The sequence below is a fragment of the Eimeria maxima genome, genomic scaffold (assembly GCF_000499605.1).
Source record: "Eimeria maxima Weybridge genomic scaffold, Emw_scaff11, whole genome shotgun sequence".
Taxonomy (NCBI): Eukaryota; Apicomplexa; class Conoidasida; order Eucoccidiorida; family Eimeriidae; genus Eimeria; species Eimeria maxima.
The window spans coordinates 40,943-60,138 of NW_013564124.1; the positions used below are offsets into that span (position 1 = coordinate 40,943).

Genomic DNA, 19,196 nt, shown 5'->3' on the forward strand with positions numbered 1-19,196 from the left:
CTTTCCGAGGCTCGTTATGGGCAGTGACGGTCTGGGGCCTTAGCGGCGGCCTGGTCTGCGCTCTGGAGCCAGTTTTCGGCGGTGCACATGCGCCTGCATGAAGGAGAGGCATTTCAAGGCTCACACATCCCCATTAGAATACACTTAAATCCTTATTATCTTGTAAATTCAAAGAAGAGCACTTAGACCTTTCCTGTTGTACTTTGACGGAGAGGCAAAATGGCAGCAGGCCCCACGGCGGCGGCAGCCTCAGCAGGAACCGTGACAGTCCACACGGGGCTCCCCTTCTTGCTCTCTCTAGAATAAAAGGAATGCATGCAAGTCATTAGGGCCTTTGAATACTCCTTACGGGGCCTCAGCCTCAAGACAATAGCACCAAGCAACGACGGGCTTCGTTGCAGTGAACTCAAACGAAACGCCTGCAGCAGCCGGGTCGCGCCTCCTGCTGCTGCAGGGGCAGTGCAGGAGCAGCAACAGCATCCCTTTGCACTTCCTGCCCTTGACTGTCTTTGACATTGTTTATTTTACACTATTCTCAGTGCCTGAATAGGGTCGGGAGGACGTCCCTGTCCTCCAGCCGTCATCACCCGTCCTGCTGTTGCGACACAACTGCGTGACTGTAGGAGTGAGGCATCTGCGGGGCCCTTCGCATTACACCAGTGGACCACAAGCTCCACTTCGAACTGCTTTCTACTGCTGCTGTCGTCTCCAGGATCGGCAGACTTCGTTGCAGGCAACCCGAATCATTTGTGGCATAGCACGCGGCTAGAGTAGAGTTTAGGGGCCCCTACTGCTATCTTTGGATAAAAGGCGCCTCAGTTTGAGAACGAAAGCCTACACCTCCGCCTCCGTTGAGTATCTTGTTGCCTGGCTACTGGGTGTCCCCATTAAGCCTACCGTGGCTTTAACTGCTACAGTCGCCATGGCTAGCAAAGGTCTATAGGGTCGTCAGGAGCACATTGTCCTCCCAGACCCGCGGCACGGCCTCTGAACAGCGGAGCTGGAGCAGAGGCTCCCTAAGACCGAAAATGGGTGGCGTAGGAAGCACAATCCAGTTCGAGAAGGCTCCTCCGGAGCTCTTTTCCATCTCCGGTGTCCCGGGGACCTCAGAGAAGAGGGATGAAGGTCCATCTTTGCCCGCTTCTGCTTCATCTATGAAGCGAAGGCCACCCATGAGTTTGTGGCTAACACAAGATGGTGACAAAACACTGGATGCGGTCATCCAGGCGCTGCGGTTGTGGGGAAACAGCAGCCAGCAAGTGGAGGCCCCGGAGACACCTTGTCCCAGCAGCTCATTAGGCTGCTTGTTGGAGCACCACCAGTTGCTTGTCGCCTGGCGCATGTGCCGCATAGGTGCTCCAGGGAGGTGCGGCTGCTGCGAGTCGCTTTTGCCCCTTGGTGGATCCATAAAAGGGGCCCCCGGGACTCGGGATGCCTCTGACAAGGGGTTCACAAGACCTTGCAGCAGCAGCAGCAGCAGCAGCAGCAGCAGCAGCAGCAGCACTAACTTGCACAACAGCTCAACTTCAGGGGACACCAGCCCACGAAGGGGAGGGAAGGGAGCTCCGGATAGGAGCTCGTGGAGGCGTGTCATCGGCGCGGGGGCCCCTCAGCCTGACCCCTCAAGTTGCTATTTAGTCATCCACGCATACACTGCAGACCAGCAGCAGCAGCCACAGCAACAACGACAAGCTATGAGACACGTTTCTGAGAGGCCTCCTGACAGGAGACGGAGCATGACACCTCCAAAGGTCCAAAGCCCCACCGGGACACCGGGGCCCAACGCCGGTTCAACGCAAACCGCACAGAGCAATGCCAGCAGCAGCGGTAGCAGCAGCTTGAGGGCCGCTGCAGCGCTGCTCAGTGAGGACTTAGCGCATCTACTAACTCAAGCAGAAACTCGTATTGCGGCAGACACCCGCCGCCACAGTGTCTGGCATGCTGTGCACGTGTGTGCCTGCTGCTCGCACAGCCCGCAACAACATCAGCAGCAGCACGTCACGCGAGGAGATGTAGGTAGCAGGATTGGCAACCAGGAGTCCAACAAAGTTCCCAGTACAGGGTCAGGGAACAATCCTGGGGGACACCAACAGCAGCAGCAGCAGCACCTGTGGGCCGTTTACCTTTGGGAAGGATTGGAAGCACCTCGCTACATCCTGGTGAGTGTCGCGCTGTGTGCCGATTTTAGACTTGCTTTCCTGTCTTATAATTCTTCAACTTTGTCCTAGACGTTCAACGAATGTGGCTTTAGTTGCTTTAGAGGTTGTTTTTTTCTATTTTTGCTTCTGCTACTACTTCCGCTGCAGGATCACGCGCGGCTGCGCACACTCCGTCTCGTGGAGGCTCTGGAGAGCTGCGAACAAAGGGGAGTCCCCATATCTCCTGCCACACTGTTGCCATGGGCTTCCTTCGCCGCTATATGCCCGCAGCAGGGGGGGCCGAGCTGTTGGCCTACGGTAGAAGCGTGTGAGAGAGGAGATGGATCGGGGAGCCCGCAGGAGCAGAAGCCGGTCCTCCTGGATGGGGTTGCCTTGCTTGAGCGCAATGTGCTGCTGCTGCGGCTGCTGCTTAGGCTGCCCAGACTAACCTGTGGAGTTTCTCCTTCTATTCCAACTGTTTCTCGGACTGGTGTTGCAGCTTCAGAGTTGGCGACAGAACCGGAGTCGGTAGCACCACCAACCGCAACCACCACCACAGCAGCAGCAGCAGCAACACCAACAACGACCGCAGCAGCAGCAGTAACGACCGCAGCAGCAGCAGTAGCCATAGGAGTGCCAGCCTCCCAGCTTGAAGAGGAGGCTGTAGAGGCTTCTCCCGGGAGAGCCGTTCAGAATGACCAATTGCAGCGACAGCAGTTGGAGAAACAGCAAACTCGGCAGGAACATCAAGAGCAAGAGCAACAACGAGAGAGCAGGCCCGCGCACACTGCGCCTGTCGTGCCCCGCCTGACCCTTCCAATCAAGCTCCTACCCCACTTCCAGTTGCAGCCGTTAGGGAGCAGCCCGAAATTGGAGGATTCCATACCTCTCAGCGGCAGCAATTCAAATCGCAGGGGCCCCCCGGACAACGGAAGCCCTCGTCGTCATGCTGCTGACTTCCCCGGCACCGAGAACAGCTCTTCGCCCTCACCTGGTCCTGTTTCCCCAGCCTCGTCGTCGGGCGAAATGACCCCTTCGGCAGGTCCAGGGAGAGGACAGCAGCAACATGGGGCTCCTACCGGCCCCCCCCGACTAGGGGGTATTCGCCTACAGGGCGTCCCCAAACTATCCATTCCCAGACTGGGGGGGTTCGGGGAGAAAAGTCCATGTGCTGCGGCAGCAACTGTTGGAACAGAAGCAGCAGAGGTTTGTTTGAGCCCCCAAACAGGGGGAAGCAGAGGCCTGTCGACGATGGTCTTACAAAAGGAGGGAGAGAGATTAAATAGCCAGAGATCATATGCTGCCTCCGCCGTTCCACGAGCAGGAGGTGGTAGGGACTCCAGCTCATCTCTCGATTTAGCTGCAGCTGGTCCCTCCCCGAATCAGCAACAACAGACTGTCTCGGCAGGTGCTCGACTGTCAGGTGTTCCAGCACGGTCACCCGGAAGGCTGCACCCCTCGGGCTTGCTATTCTCTCCTGCTGCCTCTCCGGGGGGTCTGCAGTGTCACAGCAGCGAGGGTAGCAAAGCAGGATCGTTCAGGGAGAGCTTTGGATCTCGAAGGAGACGCACTGAGGAGGTACAGAGTAGTGACGTGGCGGGCACTGCCAGGAGTAGACACGATCACAGGAATCGAGGCAGAAGCAGCGCAGATGGCAGTTTACCAGACTACTTTGGGTGCGGAGGAGGCAGAGACCTTCTCGCCCCCTTTGGGCGGCTCTATGGTAGACGCTGCGGCCGAACTAAAAGCAGCAGGGATTAGTACGGGCAGCTGTGTCCTCCCGTTTGGGGCTTTTGTGTGTCTTATCTCAGGAGGGCATGGGCCTGTATAGCCGCACGCGGCAGCAGCAGCTCGTCAACTTCAGAAGTGTCATAAGTGATGTGTATGAAGGCCGGCTGTTCGTGTCAGGGGCTGCTGCTGCTTGCAACTTAGAGGTAATGCGACCAGGGATCGATCAGCCTTTTTACAGAACTACCCCAGTGGCAGCTATTGAGTCGTGTGGCCTAGCAATCGGTAGTGAGGATTGTTTTTCCCAGTGACTGCCTTTCCTCCACGTGTGAGTGGCGACAGCAGTAGCAGAAACATCAGCAGTGGTGCCTGCTGTGGGTTCTGCTGTGTCTGTACAGTGTTTGCAGCGAGCCGGTATAACCCACGTGGTCAACACGATCGGCGACATTTGTCCAAACGTGTTTGCTAATATCCTTACCTACAAGACGTATTACCTCAAGGACACACGACAACAGGATATCATGTGTGTTTTTTATGATTGCATAAGGTTCATATCGGAAGCGATCGGCGAGTGCGGCGAGGCAGCAGCGGCAGCGCATGCTTCTGCTGGTGGTGCTAACGCCCCTTACACAGACTGTGCCGATAGTCCCACAGGTAGCAACATATACAGCAAACATAGCGACTGCAACAGCAGCAGTGGCGGCAGAAGCAGCAAGGCATGCCACAGAGTGTTGATACACTGCAAAGAAGGTGTGTCGAGGTCAGCCACTCTCGCAATCGCCTTCCTTATGTGGAGACTCCGCCTGCCTTTTGCTGAGGCTTTTGAACGGGTATGGCTTCGAGAGTAGCGCCTCCAAAGGAACAGTAGCGGAGGTCGTTGTTGCCACCCGCAAGACTCATGTCAGCAGCAACACTAATAGCAGCAGGTTATTTCGCTGGGCTCTCTGGGTGGTTCATCCTTCACCTTGCCTGTATCTCTTCGCTTCCCTTATACGTCTCGTGTTTGCGTTGTTTTTGTGCATCCCTTCAGATGAGGAGTCGGCGTGCTATCTGTAGCCCTAACACAGGCTTCACGTTTCAGTTGCTGCTACTGCAGAAGCGCTTAGGCCTGCGGAATCCACGCGCGTCTATCTTAAATGTCGATCCCGCTGCTTCAAAAGATGGACAGGAGGCTCTGAGGAGCCCTCCGTCAATGGGGGATCTACTATCAGAAGCCCCTTCTTCTCCAGGATCTAACAGGCATTGCACGACGCCGGGGAAGGGCACAAAAAGAGCGGGGTCTCCCTTGGAGGGCCGCATCTCCCCAGTTGTACACCCGGCTTCGGGGACCCCCACACCGAGGGCTATTGGGCCCCGCGCTCCTCCTTCATCAATCGTCTCTTCTGAGCTATCTAGTGCTGCTAGGCTTGCTGAGAAAACCCGAATCGCAGGGTCGACGCTCGATGTGGACGAACCAGGGACCCCTAATAGGGGGCTTGGCCCCAGAGCCCCCCGCATATGCGCACCACCTAGACCTGGGGGAGACAGGGGGGAAGGCAGCGGCATGCCCCCACAAGGAGATGTCCCTTACGCGTCCATAAGTTCAACAGCAGCGTTACCACTCGCGCCCCTACCATCGCCTCCTGCGGCACCAGTTACGGTAGCAGCAGCAGTCGCAGGGACATCTTCCGTTGTGGAGGATTGCGTGTTATTGCTTCATCTTGTTGTGCATTCTGCCTACTCCCCCAATTTCTTACTTTGGTCAGAAATGACGGAGTGGCAACCAGGGGTGTTGCCCGTAATCTCGGAACGAGGGGCTTATATGTTGAGGGGTGGGGGCCAGGCTTGGGTGTGGATGGACAGCAGAAGGTGCCTTCGCACGACGGCAGAAGTCCAGGAAGCAGCGCGGAACTATCAAGAGAACGTGGTGCTTGTAGAACGTCGTAGTAAGTGGTAGCTCCCTACCCCTGCAACCCCCTCGTAGTAACTTTGCCTGAAGGCTCTATCGTCGTCCCAAGTGTGTCTTGTCGCCTGTAATTGAAGTATGAAGTATGCAGTAGGCGAGACCTAGTCGCCGGTCCTGTCTAGCTTTGGTTTTGCGACTGAAGCTTTGGACTGGACGACCATCCCCCAGTTTTGCTAACGCAGCGTCCCTCACATAGAGTTGTCTCCTAAATGCTTAGAGCTCGTTCCATCGTACTTGCTCTTTTTTTGTGATGGCCTTCAGACATTGAGCTTCACTACATTTCACCAGGCTCGGAACCGTCAGCCTTCTGGCTGACTCTGGGTATACGGGAAGGGACAGCACATCTGGGAACCCCCGATCTTCTCTCAGGAGTACGCCAGGACATCTTCTGATCCTTGTGTTTGCTGCTGCAGTTGCCCCTACAGCCCGGGGTACAAGCTATCACTACATTTGCTGTGCTTGTTGTGGTTCTGCTCCGTTCAGTTGGAGCCGATGGCGCCGGAGAAGTCCGAAGAGCCGTTTCGCTGGAGAGACTACTGCGCCTTTGACCTTCCTGCGGATCTGGGCGAAGTTGGAGTCTCTGAAGGTGCATTTATTGCTGCTGGGACCCACCAAGACTCACCAGCGACCCATAGACCGAACGTGCTGGAGGGAGCAGCAGAGTGGCAGGCAAGGTCGTGTGAAATAACTTCAGGCCAGCCACAGAGCAGCAGAAACATGAGCAGCAGAGTATCTTCCGTTGCGCCATCGTTGCGACGGTCTTTTGAACTGTGTGGAAACCCCGCGGATGGGATATCAGCAGAAGCACCAGCAACGGGCAGTGCCAAGTCAACAGCTAAGCTGTTCTGTCTCCCAGACCTAGGAGAACCACTGGTCCTATTTGACTCCGAAGATCTTCTCCCAGACAAGATTTTCCTGCTTGTGGCTGAGGGTAACGAGATTTGTGGCACCGGGGCAGCAGATGCTGCTGTTTTTTCGTCGTCCACAGCAGCAGCGACAGCGATAGTCACGGCGTGGTTGTGGGTAGGGGCCAAAGTTGCGTTTTTCCCAGAGAAGGATCTAGAAACTGTGAAGGCCCAGGTAATGCAGGCCTTCAACCTCCTGCCCGGTCAGCTACAGCTTTACCTCGAGGTCAGTATGAGCCTGGCGTGTTGCTGCTGCTGTTCCGGCCGTTTTTTGCTCCACCCTACGCGGTCGAGCTGCTGCAGCACCATCCGGACTGGAGCACTGTTCTTTTGTGTGCTGTTGCAGCGCGAAGGGGACGAGTCAGAGATTTTCTGGAGCCATTTTGCCAACGGCTGACCCTTTCATTTCCTGGAGTTTCTTAGGTGTAGGGGCTTCCCCGTTTGGTTTGCATGGAATATCCGGTAGAGATACTATTACTATGGGAATGGTACTATGTATGCTATTCCTTCTACGGCAGTTGCAGGACAGTGAGGGGAGGGACACTGGGATGCTCTTACGGATGAATGTGCCCACTTTTTTCACAGTGATGCAGCAGCATCTGGAGCAGCTGTTGCTGCCGCTGCATATATAGAGGGAGAGGGCTCAGGGATGTCCGGTGGCCCCCACACACGGTGTAGACTACGGGGAGATTATGAATGGAGGACGGGCTCCATTTAATGGAAACTCCCTGCGGCGCAGAGACTTGTTGAATGTTTCTACCTAGGAAATGTCTCTTCAGCACCAAAGGTAGAATTTCTTGCACCTGTGCGTGTGCCCTAACGTAGGCCAACTGCTTGTGTAGGCGCCAACGAGTTCTGATGCGCGATATACCACCAACACATCGCGGTTTTCCCATTTTCTTTAGATTGGCAATCGTTTTTTGCCGATAGCTAACGTGCAACGGATACCTCCTGCGCACATCAGTAGATGCCTTCATAGAGAAGAAGCCTTGCCAGCGATACCTGCGGGTGCACACGCCAGGTAGGGCAGTTTGCTAATAATGAAGTAGTATCAGCCACAGCAGTAACAATCACACAGCACTCATGGGATCGGCATCTCAATGGGCCTCACGGCACAGCGGGTCTCTGGCGGGCAATTGATAGCGACACAGCCGACTGACAAGCACATTGTGGACGCCTCCATGATAAGTTAAGAGGTGCTGAAGGGGGCATTACAAGTATATGCGGGCTTTAGTGCGAAGGGACCCAAACGCAAGTTAGAGGAGCAATCGAGTATTAGCCCTGCAAATTTGCCGTCCAACATTCCGCCCATATCAGCTGCTGTTCGTCAGCTCCCGCCATTTGTGTTTGCTCTACCAACGCACTGAGGTACGGATGCCCTTCTCGGTGGTCCTAGTAGGAGAATGCTCTTTTACTTTAGAAGCATTGACACTCACTTCGCCAGGGGGGACCAACCCACGTGCAGTATGCAGCATTCCCCTCACCCCGCAGCACATATCAAGGGCTACCCTAAAACAATTCCCTATGAGAATCCCATAGCCACAAATCAACCACAATAACCTGCCATCCTCGGTTAACTCGTGTAAGCAGTTGCCAATCAGCGTGCGCCGTCGTTCTCGTTTTTGACCAAGAAGTACCTCATTGGATATCGCTAACCGCGTGCAGCCAGCCTTTCTTTACTTGCATACGAATTACGGCTACCTTGTAAATTTGTCAAGCACTGTTGACGACGGGAGGCACGTAACAGAACCACATTCCTGGCTGCTGTTGCAGGCCAATGCAATTGGAACCCCCAAAGAAATCCCCAGTTCCGATACATCACACATCTGACGCAACGATGAATGTGCTTGGGTGTGAATGCGGTTGAGCAAGCACTAACGGGTTTGCTGCCGCCTTCACCCGTGTGTTCGCCTCCGTAGTGGGCAGGGATGTACTGCTTCTCCCGGCGCATTCAGTCTCTCTAACTTTAGGATGATAACTTTCGGAAGCCAAAAATTCACAAATAAAATTCTTGATAAGGTTCCGTCCTGTGTGTAAGGCCCTGAGAGGGCTCATGACAACAGTGACTCCTGTTGCATGCAGACGCAGCCGAAGAGCGCTGGTTAAAAGCCCTTCTCAAGGATCGAAAGCACTCTGCGTTTCGTCCAAGATGAGTTCTTTTCGTGTTCCAAACTGTTGTTTATACGTTGAAATTGGCCCTCTGCTTTTCGTGGCTTCTGCGAACGCCTTGCCACGGGCGCAAACGCAGATCGGCCTTTGGTCGTAGATATCTGTCTTTCCCGAACCCTCCCTCTCAGCAGAAGAAGGAGGGCCCCTTCTCGTGCCCCGCATTTTACATTTAGAACTTTTCTTCTTTTTGCATATACTTAGAACACCAGCTGCTTCGTTAAACCCTTTAGAGGCAGCAAAACTGGGTTTTCTTCTTCAGTTCCCACCCCACGGCCAGGCCCAACAGCTTGTCATTCCCGGTGTATTGCTGCCCCCCAGGTTTTCCCAGCAGGGAACGCCCTCCCTCTCCTTGCTGCATGGAGGGGAGGCGTGATGCCCCTGTCGGTATTGGCGTCAAGAAGGCTTCTTAGCCCTCCCACGCGAGAATTGCCGCAGGTTTCTGCGAAGCATCTGTTTCAGAATTGTGTCTATTCCTCCTCTTCGTGCTCCTTTCAGACCATCTGTAGCCCTTTGACCCCATTTGCACAGTCTAAAACGACTCAGATTCCCCCGGCTGATTGCCAAGAAACCCCATTCGTGTTACCCTCCGTGGCCCCGAGTTACCCCAAAAAGCCATTTCACGTCTGGGCGCAAACTGCATCGAGGTGGCAACGCTGCAGCTGCACTGTACAACAGCGCAGCCTTTTTTCTCCGTGTATCATAATGGCAAAGCCGGTCGCGCGCTGGAGGCGCTCCGGGACCCGGGACAATGTTGGCCTCTCTAGAGGTCCCGACACGAGCCCTCCTCCAGGATCTTCATCTCCTTCAGACCATCAGGCCCCGAACATGCCGCGGAGCTTCTCTTCCTTCCGTATGCAAGGGGTGGCGCCAGCCGCTAACGATTCAGGGGCCTTCCCTTCCCGGGAGGATGGTCTCCAGCGTGCTCACTGTGGTGCAGCCCCTTCGGGCTTTTCTTCGCAGTCGCCATCCTCAGTCGGGGTCCCAGGGGAAACACCCAGATATACTATGGGTGGTTCGGATGGAGCGCGAGGCAATTTTGCACCTCCAGTCAGCCCGGGGCCTGCAGGGAGTGACCCTCAGTCAGCTACTGCTCTTCTGTTCGGAAATAGGGGACTTGAGGCTTTCAACAAACTCACACTCGACGACGAGTACATCCTGCACTTTTACGGAGTCCGACAGACGGTGCGTTGGAATTATATGCGTATGTACGGCACTGAGCAGGTCACTTAACGCGTTATTGCATGTGCTGTACACTTCTGGCTGCTCCTAATGCAGCAGGAAGTGTGTAGCGTGCATGCCACTTGCACTAGTTCTCCGTTACCTACATATTGTGGAGGTTATGGGCTGAGCAGCGCGCAATATGTACCAGGACGGACGGAAAGGGACAGGGGAAGTGTTACTTGGAGGTGCGCGTGCCCTCTCCGACCGATGCGTGTGGAGGTATTGTGTCGTGTTTTTGACGCAGTTTATGAAGCCCGCGGTTCAGGAACATTGCGAGAGGGCTCCGGGGGGAGATAGCAATGGAGGATTTCAGCACACTGTTGTGTGGAATGTCAGGGGCCGCGAATTCCGTGCTTCCGGTGTCGGCCGGTCTAAAAAGGACGCAAAGAAAGAGGCAGTTAAAGTCCTCCTCGTTCAGCTGGGGCCTGTAACACCACACGTGAGCCCGTCAAAACGACAAAGCAATTTGTAGCATCAGAGGTGCACTGACGCCGCGGGTTGGACGAGGCGCATTACAGCTGCGCTTGGTGTTGTTTGCGTAAAACGTGCAGGAATATGAGCAAGTCACTCGCGTTATTTTCAACACCCTTAGAGGAAAGCTAAATGCGAAGCAGAGGGCGATTCCTGTCTCCAGAATGAGTAAGCCTGTCTCTTCACTTATGCAGAATACCGTGGTCTCTAACATACCTATCGTTGTATAGGCAGGCGTACGGGTGTCGGCTTTCCACTGTAGAAAATTGGAGACATGCGTATGATCCACACGCAAGTACAACCGAGAAGATGGGTAGACAGAGCGGTTCGAGAGGTCTCCCTGTGGGTTCCCATTTGCACTTCATGTATTTTTTGTGTTCGCCATAATGGATAGGCCTGTGGTGCCGATTTGTATGGAGAGGGAGAAACAGGGTTTGTCTCCGCGTGAGTGTGGTGCGCCTCTGTGGGTTTGCTGCAGAACACAGCTTCGAATGGAACTTTCTACTTGATGGGGAGACCACTGTCGTGGAGTCTACAGGGAATGGCTCTTTCCCGGTTGAGGCGGAGATCGCTGCTATGCAAGACATGTACATAAAAGTCCAAGAGGTGTGTGCTTTTTACCGCTCACAGGTATCTCTATTTCATCTACCAGTATGTTCGAGATGACGTTCGTAGCACTCAGCAGATCCATTTGCGTGTCTTTTTTCTACTCGAGCTTAACTTTGCGTGCAGTTGAAAGACAAAGGTCTGATGCGTCGTGCGGCTTTGAACGCCGAGGCGTCGAGGAACAGAAAGCAGCAGCCACAAGAACATCGGAGTCAGATCACGAGGCCGTCGCAGCTCTCCAAGCACACAGCAGGGGAAATAAACATGCTGCACAATACCGTCACGTCTCAGAACCAAATCAAAGCCACGGAAACCATCACAGAGGTGCCGGAAGGCCACCGATGTGCTCTGGAGTGGAAGTGGAAATCTGTCGAGGGACGCATGCACTCTGTACGCACGCTTCCGGACAGTGCTCCACGCCTTACCATAGAACTCTGGGTTCTCTACCGAGGGCATAGGCAACCTGTATAGCGGAAATGCATGGGGCGACCTGGCATGTCTTTTGTGCTAGAGCAGTCTCTGAGGAAACTAGTTAAGTTTGCGTCTCTCTTTGTGTCGCCTGACTTTGCAGCACGTTATCGTTGCCGTTGGCTCCACTAAGGCGGGAGCCCGAGCTCAAGCAGCCATGCAGATGATGCAAGCGGCTGGCTTCATAGAGCATGTCGAGGACAAAGACAGGCAGGCAGCCCTCATGGTTGTTAACCAGGTGGAGAGCAAAAAGGTGAGGCTCTGCGAGAGCTTCTTAAAATAGTTGTGGGGCAGTCGTGTGCTTTTTCAGCTAGGGGCATACGGTGCCTATGCTGACCTTCAGACCGGCGACGTAGTATCTGGCCTCATCATGCTTGTTAAGTATGCTCGGTACCTGGTACGCCAGCGAATACCGGGTCTGCAGGCATGCAGACAATGAGTTTGTTTTGTAGCCGGTGTCTGCTCGCAACAGGATCCGTCAGTGTACGTGGAGAGTGCTTGCCGCCTCATAGCCGAGACGAGAGGAGCGGTCTGGCGTATTTTTCTTCCCGTTGTCTGGCGAGCGGCAATGGCTGAAGGCAACCGTTCGCTCGTGAATTCTCTCATCGATCAGCTCAAGTTGCAGGCTGCCCCACGCCCCGCCACAGCAGAACAGGCTCGGGGTGGGCCTGCGTCGTCCCTTAGTACTCATGCACATTTATTTGCAATCGCAATCGCAAACACATATTACAAAGAATAGCAGTAAATATCCAGTAGTAGAAATTCTCACGAGTACTAGCTGATGGGGCTGCCGCTTCACGCTCTTCTGCTGTTCGCAGGGGAAGGGCAAAGTAGCCCCGAGTCGCAAGAGACTGTCAAGGCGACATACGACGCACCAAAGGTGATGCCTCCAGATCTTTGGGAACAACTCCTTGACGAGTGTACCGTCCTCACCAACTGCGAGTTTGGCCAGGTAGGCTACTGAAATCCAGCAGATGGGATCGTCGAACGGGAATTCTACGGAGTTCAGTGGGGACCAGATATCGGTTCTTTCTTCATAGAGTGGTAGCAGAGTTGTGTGGTGTTTGCAGTCTGTACTTCACGAACTTGGAGGCCTGTCCCTTGATAGCAGCTGGTTTCCTTCAACACTGGCGATGCGCTATTTCCATAACTACAGGCATGTGCTGTTGCGCGACAAAGTTCACTTTGCCCTATTGATAGTCCATTGACTGCCTCCGACCACTGAGTATCTGGCACGCCTGTAAGTGTAGCTGCTGACACGATGACGTCGATGTATGGCTTGCTTCCCTCGTCAGGCTGATGCTTGCTCTGGAGTGGCAAGCCCAACTCGCAACGAATATCAGCGACCGTCGCGCCTTTGCTGATCTAGGGGAAGGAAAACACGTGCTGCTCACGCGGAAGTCGGTGACATTCCCGGTGTTTTCTTTCTCAACATTCCTTAGAGGCAAGTGCATACGGAGAAATTCACATCAGTCTAAGTTGTTTTATCGTGGCATCCATGCATAACAGCATTGCACAGACGATTTGCTAGCTTTGGAGGGTCTTTTGGAGGGTCTTCGTGGATATTTGCTGGTTTTTGCCACTTATAAACATGACCTGGACGAGGATTGTGTGTAGGTCTGGAGACACCTGTGTGGTACAGACGTAGTATTGCATCCACTGCGTGCGGCGATAGATGCTATCTGCAAAAGATGCAGGTGGCCATGAGGAACATATACGGTTCTGTTTGGTTTCCTTCTTTTTGCAGAGGAAGAGCGCATGTTCCTCAGGAGTGTACAGTTTCGAGAGGATGACATCGTTCTCCTGAGGCCCTGTGACTCACAGGCGTTTACCGAAGGAGAGTCATGGGTGGGTACCTCAGTGCTCTACAAGGTGCCAGTGGTGGCAACAGCGTTGATATGCTAGTGCAAGTCAATTCATAGGATTTGCACTAGCAAATCACTCTCGACGAAATGGCAGTTTGGGGGCACCTTCCTCGTCTGTCAGACACCGAGTAGCATCAATGGCGCCCAGTGCCTGAAGACCGTCTTGCTATCTGTTGTGTATTCCTGGCTTCAACATGGAGGGATGTTCTTTTGTTGGACTGCTGTTTTGTGCAGCAAAGGTGCTTTGTAGGCGTGGTGACTAGTGTAAAAGGCGATTTTTCAGAGTCGTTGAACGTGAACGTTCGCGTCGCCACGGCTGAAGTCAAGAAGTATCCTGAGGTTTTCAGTGAGTTATTCATCTGCCCCTTCCTTTTGAGTGGTTGACAATTGCAAAGGTCGATTACACGAATCGAACACTGCTAAGATTCCCACTGCAACCGGAATGTCCTGCATGTGTAGTTTTTCACTGTTATGCGCACGCATATCCTTGTGCTTGCTCCCGTGCTCACCAGCAACCAGTAAATTCAAGCTCTACTACCTCACTCCTGCCGTGACGCACGACAGAATGGTTCAGGCGCTCCGGGGCCTTACGATGTCGAAGCATCCTGCAGGGGTCAGTTGGTGTGGAATTCATCTTCTGGGCATTGCGCCTTAGGGCGGCGTATCCTGTGGCAGGGGAGGTAGTGCATATCATTGGTAGTTTACATTTGCCCCATTTGACGCTGCTAGAGCCTTAATGGGGCAAAGTTCATCGACGTTATTTCTACGTTGCACAGAAGTCGCCGCCCCCGTATGTTTTCGCCCCCGAGATACGTTACCTTCTTCTTCACACAAGCGAGCCACAGGCTCAGCAGGTCTCAGGCCGTAAGCCTCGTTTGCACTGATATTGGCCCTACGGATGCATGTTGCACACTGTATTGGATTTTTAGGAGAGTTGCTCTTCCAGGGAACCTTTGACGTACTTATGTTGCTCAGAGGCGCAGAATATCTTCACAGGCAGTTGTACGAGGGTCGCATCACTCTGGTCACAGCGGTGGAGTGGTGGATATTTGACCGTATTTGACGGTGTGTTATGGCTTGCTATCATAGGAGGGCCGGTGCCACAGCTGAGCGACACAGATCCAGAACAATACAACCCGCTACACCAGCTGGACGAATTGGCCGATGGTGACTCCTGCAAGAAGCAACGCGTGCAGCCATCGCTTTTACAGCAAGTCGTGAGCGTTTGACACATGGGCTTTGGGGTGTTGGCTGCGGTTGGCTGGTGATTACGAACCCTGGGAAGTCACATTTCAATATTGTGCTCTCCTTATCTGTATTTTCGTATGCACGCATGCTACCATATGCTACTCCAGTTCAGTGCATGCTTACTGCGGTCGCTTGTGTTGATGTGACGGTGCATCGCAGTCTCTTCAGGCGCGGAGACAAACTTCTTTCTCGAGCCGAAGTGCTGCGGACGAAGGCTATGATATGTTGGGGGATGGGTTTCGCCTCCCGACGGATTTGCCGCTTAGCGAGGCCCAGCGCCAGGCAACGATTAGCGCGATGACGAATCGCCTGACTCTTGTTCAGGGTAGGTTGCAGTGGATTGTTTTGCTAGGGGCGGTAGAGGAGGAACTTTTCTTAAAAGGACTTTGCAAATATTCTTGTCCGTTAATCAGGTCCCCCGGGTACGGGAAAAACGCATGTGGCTTGCGCCATCATTGACGCGTGGCAGCGCATCAATCCGACAAAGAAGATCCTTGCCGTCGCAGACTCTAATGTTGCAGGTTTGGCGCCGTTGCCTTGTCGCATCTAGATTCCCTCTGTCGGGTTAAATTGTGACAGGGGTTGCGTGCACAGCCTAGCATCGTTAGTTGGATGCCTGCCGGATGCTGGGGACTGCATAGCTCTTTGTACTTGCTCTGGGGTAACTAATATATAGTCGCCATCCACCAGCCATTCGTAGCTCTGTTGGCACGCGTCTGCTGCATGCTCACAGCGGACAACCTTATGGAGGGACTTAGCAATCGAGGCATTCGCAGCGTCCGTGTAGGTAGCGGGAGTGAATCGGACTTGAAGGAGGAATCGATTCAAGGTACCCTACACTTGTTCGCCCCTTTTAGATTTGTTGTTTATTCCTCCTAGCGTATGATTTTGCTTCAGGCGCATGCAGATGCTTGTAGTGTAAGCGAATATTTGCACATGGGCTTGCAGTCCCCCATATTCCTTCAGACCCTCCTCTGACCCACTAATGTTGTTCCTTCAGACCTTGCTCGATATCGTGACCTTCTACGAATACGAGATAAGAATTCTGGGGAGGCGCGGAGTTTGCGCATGCTCCTGGTTCGAGAAGCCGTTCGCAAGTACAATGTGATTATTGCTACCTGTGTGGGCAGTGGACACGAGATGTTCGACGACGTTACTTTCGAACGGGTCATTATTGATGAATGCGCTCAGTCCATTGGTGCGTCTATGTTTGCTGCTTGCTCTTCTGAGCCTACTGCGCAGATGCCTCTAGCTAAAAGTGAGCACTGCCTTATTTGGTCGTTTGGTTTGTGCATTTGCAGAACCGTCCAACCTGATCCCCCTAGGTCACGGTTGCCGTTCGGTGGTCCTCATCGGCGATCACAAACAACTCCCACCAACAATCGTATCACGGGAAGCTAGCGACGGCGGGTCAGATATCACGTCACAGAAGAGGCACATAGATGAGTTTGCATGGTTTTTACCAGCCATTGAGGAACTTCTGTGTCTAAGTGTGTCTCTGGATGGTCAGGCTTGGCGTTTCGCTCCTCGAGAGATTCGTTGGGAGCGGCATTGCACCGATCCACCTGCTAAATGAGCAACGTCGTATGCACCCGAGCATTGCACTATTTCCCAACATGCAGTTCTATCAGGGGAAGATTTTCAGCCGAGGTGGGTTTTCCCTGGGAATGTGGATTTATGCGCACGCTCTTGAACCATGATAGCTTGCAGTATAGCTCAGCTTGACGTACATACTTCATTGTGGGGCAGGAGTTGGGAGGCCATGCCATTGCTAGTATCTTGCATGAGAAGCTTCTGAATGTTCTTCATTGGTGTTAAGTGGGGGTTCGTTACGCCCTTTGTATATTGCTTTTGTGTGACGCACTGCGGTAGCGTGATGGTGGCTTGCATGGTCCCTTGTTTGTGATGCAGACGTCGATGACAGAAACCGGCCTCCAGTTGCAGGTTTTCTGTGGCCATCCCAGCATAGCCGTGTCTGCCTTATTGACATCTCCGCTGGGCTCGCTAACATGGAGCAGTCATTGGGGACTTCGAAGTACAGTCTTGTGTAAGAAGCCACCTTACAACACTTGCTGCAGGCTTCGCGTGCTTATGCTTATGGGCCAGTATGGTTTATCCCTACTATGGAAGACCAGCAGACGTTCCCACTATAGATGGTGGGGATTGGCTATGGATTGGGCTGTTCGTATGTTCGTGGAGCGGGGCCCAGGCGCCTTGCGCTATTCCGCTGGGGGACGGATTATTTATGGAAATAGTCAATTTCTTTTGTGCGCTGCTTTTTAGGGAGATCGATCCGATATTGGCAATATTGCGGTCGGTACTGCAGTGCGGGACAATTCGTCCTAGCGAGATCGGCATTCTAACCCCGTACGATGCGCAGAAGGCCCGGATTCGTTTTGCTTTGAACGACTCTTTCGTGAGTATCATTGCAGGCCCGCGGCTTCTGGCCACTTCTTTACTTAGGTCTGGCTTGTGTGATACCGTAGCGGTTCACCTGTACAGCGGTTGATAATGTGAACATGTTATTGACTCTTTACTTCTATAGTTCCGTGACCAGTTCTGTGGAGGGTGTTTGTGTGTTGGTGTGCTTCTGCGTTATGTTCCCAATTACTGGGCATTTACAGGATAAGGCTTTGTGCTACCAGATTGACGTCGACTCGGTGGATGGGTTCCAGGGCAAAGAAAAGGATCTAATTATCTTCAGTGCTGTTCGTTCCAACCCACGAGGGGAAATTGGGTTCTTAAAAGATGCCCGCCGGTTGAATGTTATGCTAACGCGTGCTAGGCGGGGGCTCCTTGTGGTCGGAGACCAGTTGTCTCTTTGGTAAGTGGCTGTACGTTGTAACGCGGAAATTGTTGACTTCCCGCATTGCTCTTGTCAGCCAATCCTCTTTTGCTAATGCGCTCATTGCTCAGGGCGGACACGGTGAACTGGAGACCATGGATTTCTTGGGTTGGAAGCCAGTAAGATTGTAGCTGACTGCCATCACAGCCATTCTTGTATTGGTGTAGTTCAACCCATGTTTACACGCACATTTTTAGGCCTTTGTCTAGAACACACGATATATTGCTTGAAGACTTGTAGCTTTGCATGTTTGGCGATGTTGATATACAGGAGGTCTATTGTTCCTATCTCTCGCCTGAACGACTACCTGGAGATGCCCAACTACAACTATAACCCTGTTGGTTCAGGAACTGCTCGTATAGGTGTAAATGTGGCTGGCACTGGGGGTGTCACTGCAACCAACACAGGTGGAGGGGCCATAAAGACGGGCTACATGCCGCAAGGTTTTCAAGCTGATTTCGGGGGAGGCGGTGTGGGCGCAAGGGGAGAGGGAGGGCGCGAAGCTCCACCCGAACCAATGCATGTAAGCTCAAGCGTAGTGTGCACTTAAGCACGTTAATTTGCAGAGCACCTCCTGCTTCCGGAAATTATTACTTTGAGGATGAATTTTGCGTTGTCGCCAGGAAGAGGAGGAGGTGCCTGAGGATTGGGAACAACACCTCTGAAGAACTTAATAGGGGATTAGCTATCGTTCCCGTTGGGAGGCGTGCGAGGCTCCCAGGCTGTTGCTTATCCTGGGGTGTCAATTTTTCAGCCGGCTTACCCACGCTGCCGGCTTGGCGCAGGTTCTGGACCTCATGGTTATCACGAGCTCCGTTCTTGCGACAGCAGCTGAATTGGCGCTATTCGGCAACACCCCCGACATGTTGCGCCTCAGACACTGGCTGGCTGCCAGGGCGTGTGCTCCCCTGCGAACTAAGCAATGGTCGCTGATGAGTGATCCTGCAAAGTGCCGTATTCTCTATTATCAAGGGTTGGCGTTCCTGTTACACTGGGGATGTAGGAGAGCTGTCATTTGGACTGTTACATCCGATTGGAAAGTGGTCATATTGAGGTTTTTACAGAGAATATCGCAGGAAGGGCGTTATTGGCTACATAATTATCGATAAGTCTTCTTTCGTACTGCATAATGCAGGGTCGCGATATTCCCTAGCTAAAAGTGCATTAAGTCGCCCTTCGTTACGTCGCACATTTTTACACCCACTTCAGGATATACCTTCCCAATTCCAGCATTTTGAGCCAAAAAATCCCTGCTGTAGAATAAAGAGAAGCCTCTCTATTGTTTTGTTACGTGGATTGCGTGGAATCCTTAAGTGCTTCGCTGAAATCCGAACTATTCGGTACGGCAAGGCCAAGTTGCGAAGGAGCGCATCAATGGTTTTTGGATCACACTAGTACTCTAATAGCTGTACTTTTGTTATAGTTGGCATACTGCTGCGTAGAGCAACGACTTTACTGGCGCACGAACCGCTTTGCATGCAACAGGAATTCAGGCCGCTGCTGGGGCTAGCAAGCTTAGCCTGTGAATGCAGATGAGAGTTAGTGTCTCCGCCTTGAGTCGATAGGACAGTCACTTGGCGCCGGAAG

General features: G+C 53.3%; 2 protein-coding genes across 2 annotated transcripts; both read left to right on the plus strand.

Moving 5' to 3' along the window:
- Positions 1 to 1,028: 1,028 nt before the first annotated feature.
- EMWEY_00002200 (hypothetical protein, conserved) lies at positions 1,029 to 7,113 on the plus strand (the record flags this gene model as incomplete). Its single annotated transcript, XM_013479369.1, has 8 exons — positions 1,029 to 2,159; positions 2,307 to 3,716; positions 3,950 to 4,072; positions 4,265 to 4,696; positions 4,897 to 5,791; positions 6,073 to 6,182; positions 6,295 to 6,942; positions 7,063 to 7,113. 8 exons carry the CDS (start codon positions 1,029 to 1,031, stop codon positions 7,111 to 7,113), a joined length of 4,800 nt encoding a protein of 1,599 aa, XP_013334823.1.
- Positions 7,114 to 9,587: 2,474 nt separating this feature from the next.
- Positions 9,588 to 18,444, plus strand: EMWEY_00002210 (ATP-dependent helicase, putative; the record flags this gene model as incomplete). The annotated part of the gene is made up of 23 exons (XM_013479370.1): positions 9,588 to 10,067; positions 10,351 to 10,545; positions 10,658 to 10,745; positions 11,056 to 11,207; positions 11,310 to 11,573; positions 11,755 to 11,904; positions 12,124 to 12,313; positions 12,470 to 12,603; positions 13,161 to 13,262; positions 13,401 to 13,499; positions 13,751 to 13,862; positions 14,606 to 14,733; positions 14,924 to 15,089; positions 15,178 to 15,285; positions 15,498 to 15,593; positions 15,765 to 15,962; positions 16,066 to 16,269; positions 16,676 to 16,811; positions 17,048 to 17,180; positions 17,389 to 17,588; positions 17,681 to 17,728; positions 17,880 to 18,132; positions 18,364 to 18,444. The coding sequence occupies 23 exons, from the start codon at positions 9,588 to 9,590 to the stop codon at positions 18,442 to 18,444; spliced, it is 3,717 nt and encodes a 1,238-aa protein (XP_013334824.1).
- Positions 18,445 to 19,196: the final 752 nt, after the last annotated feature.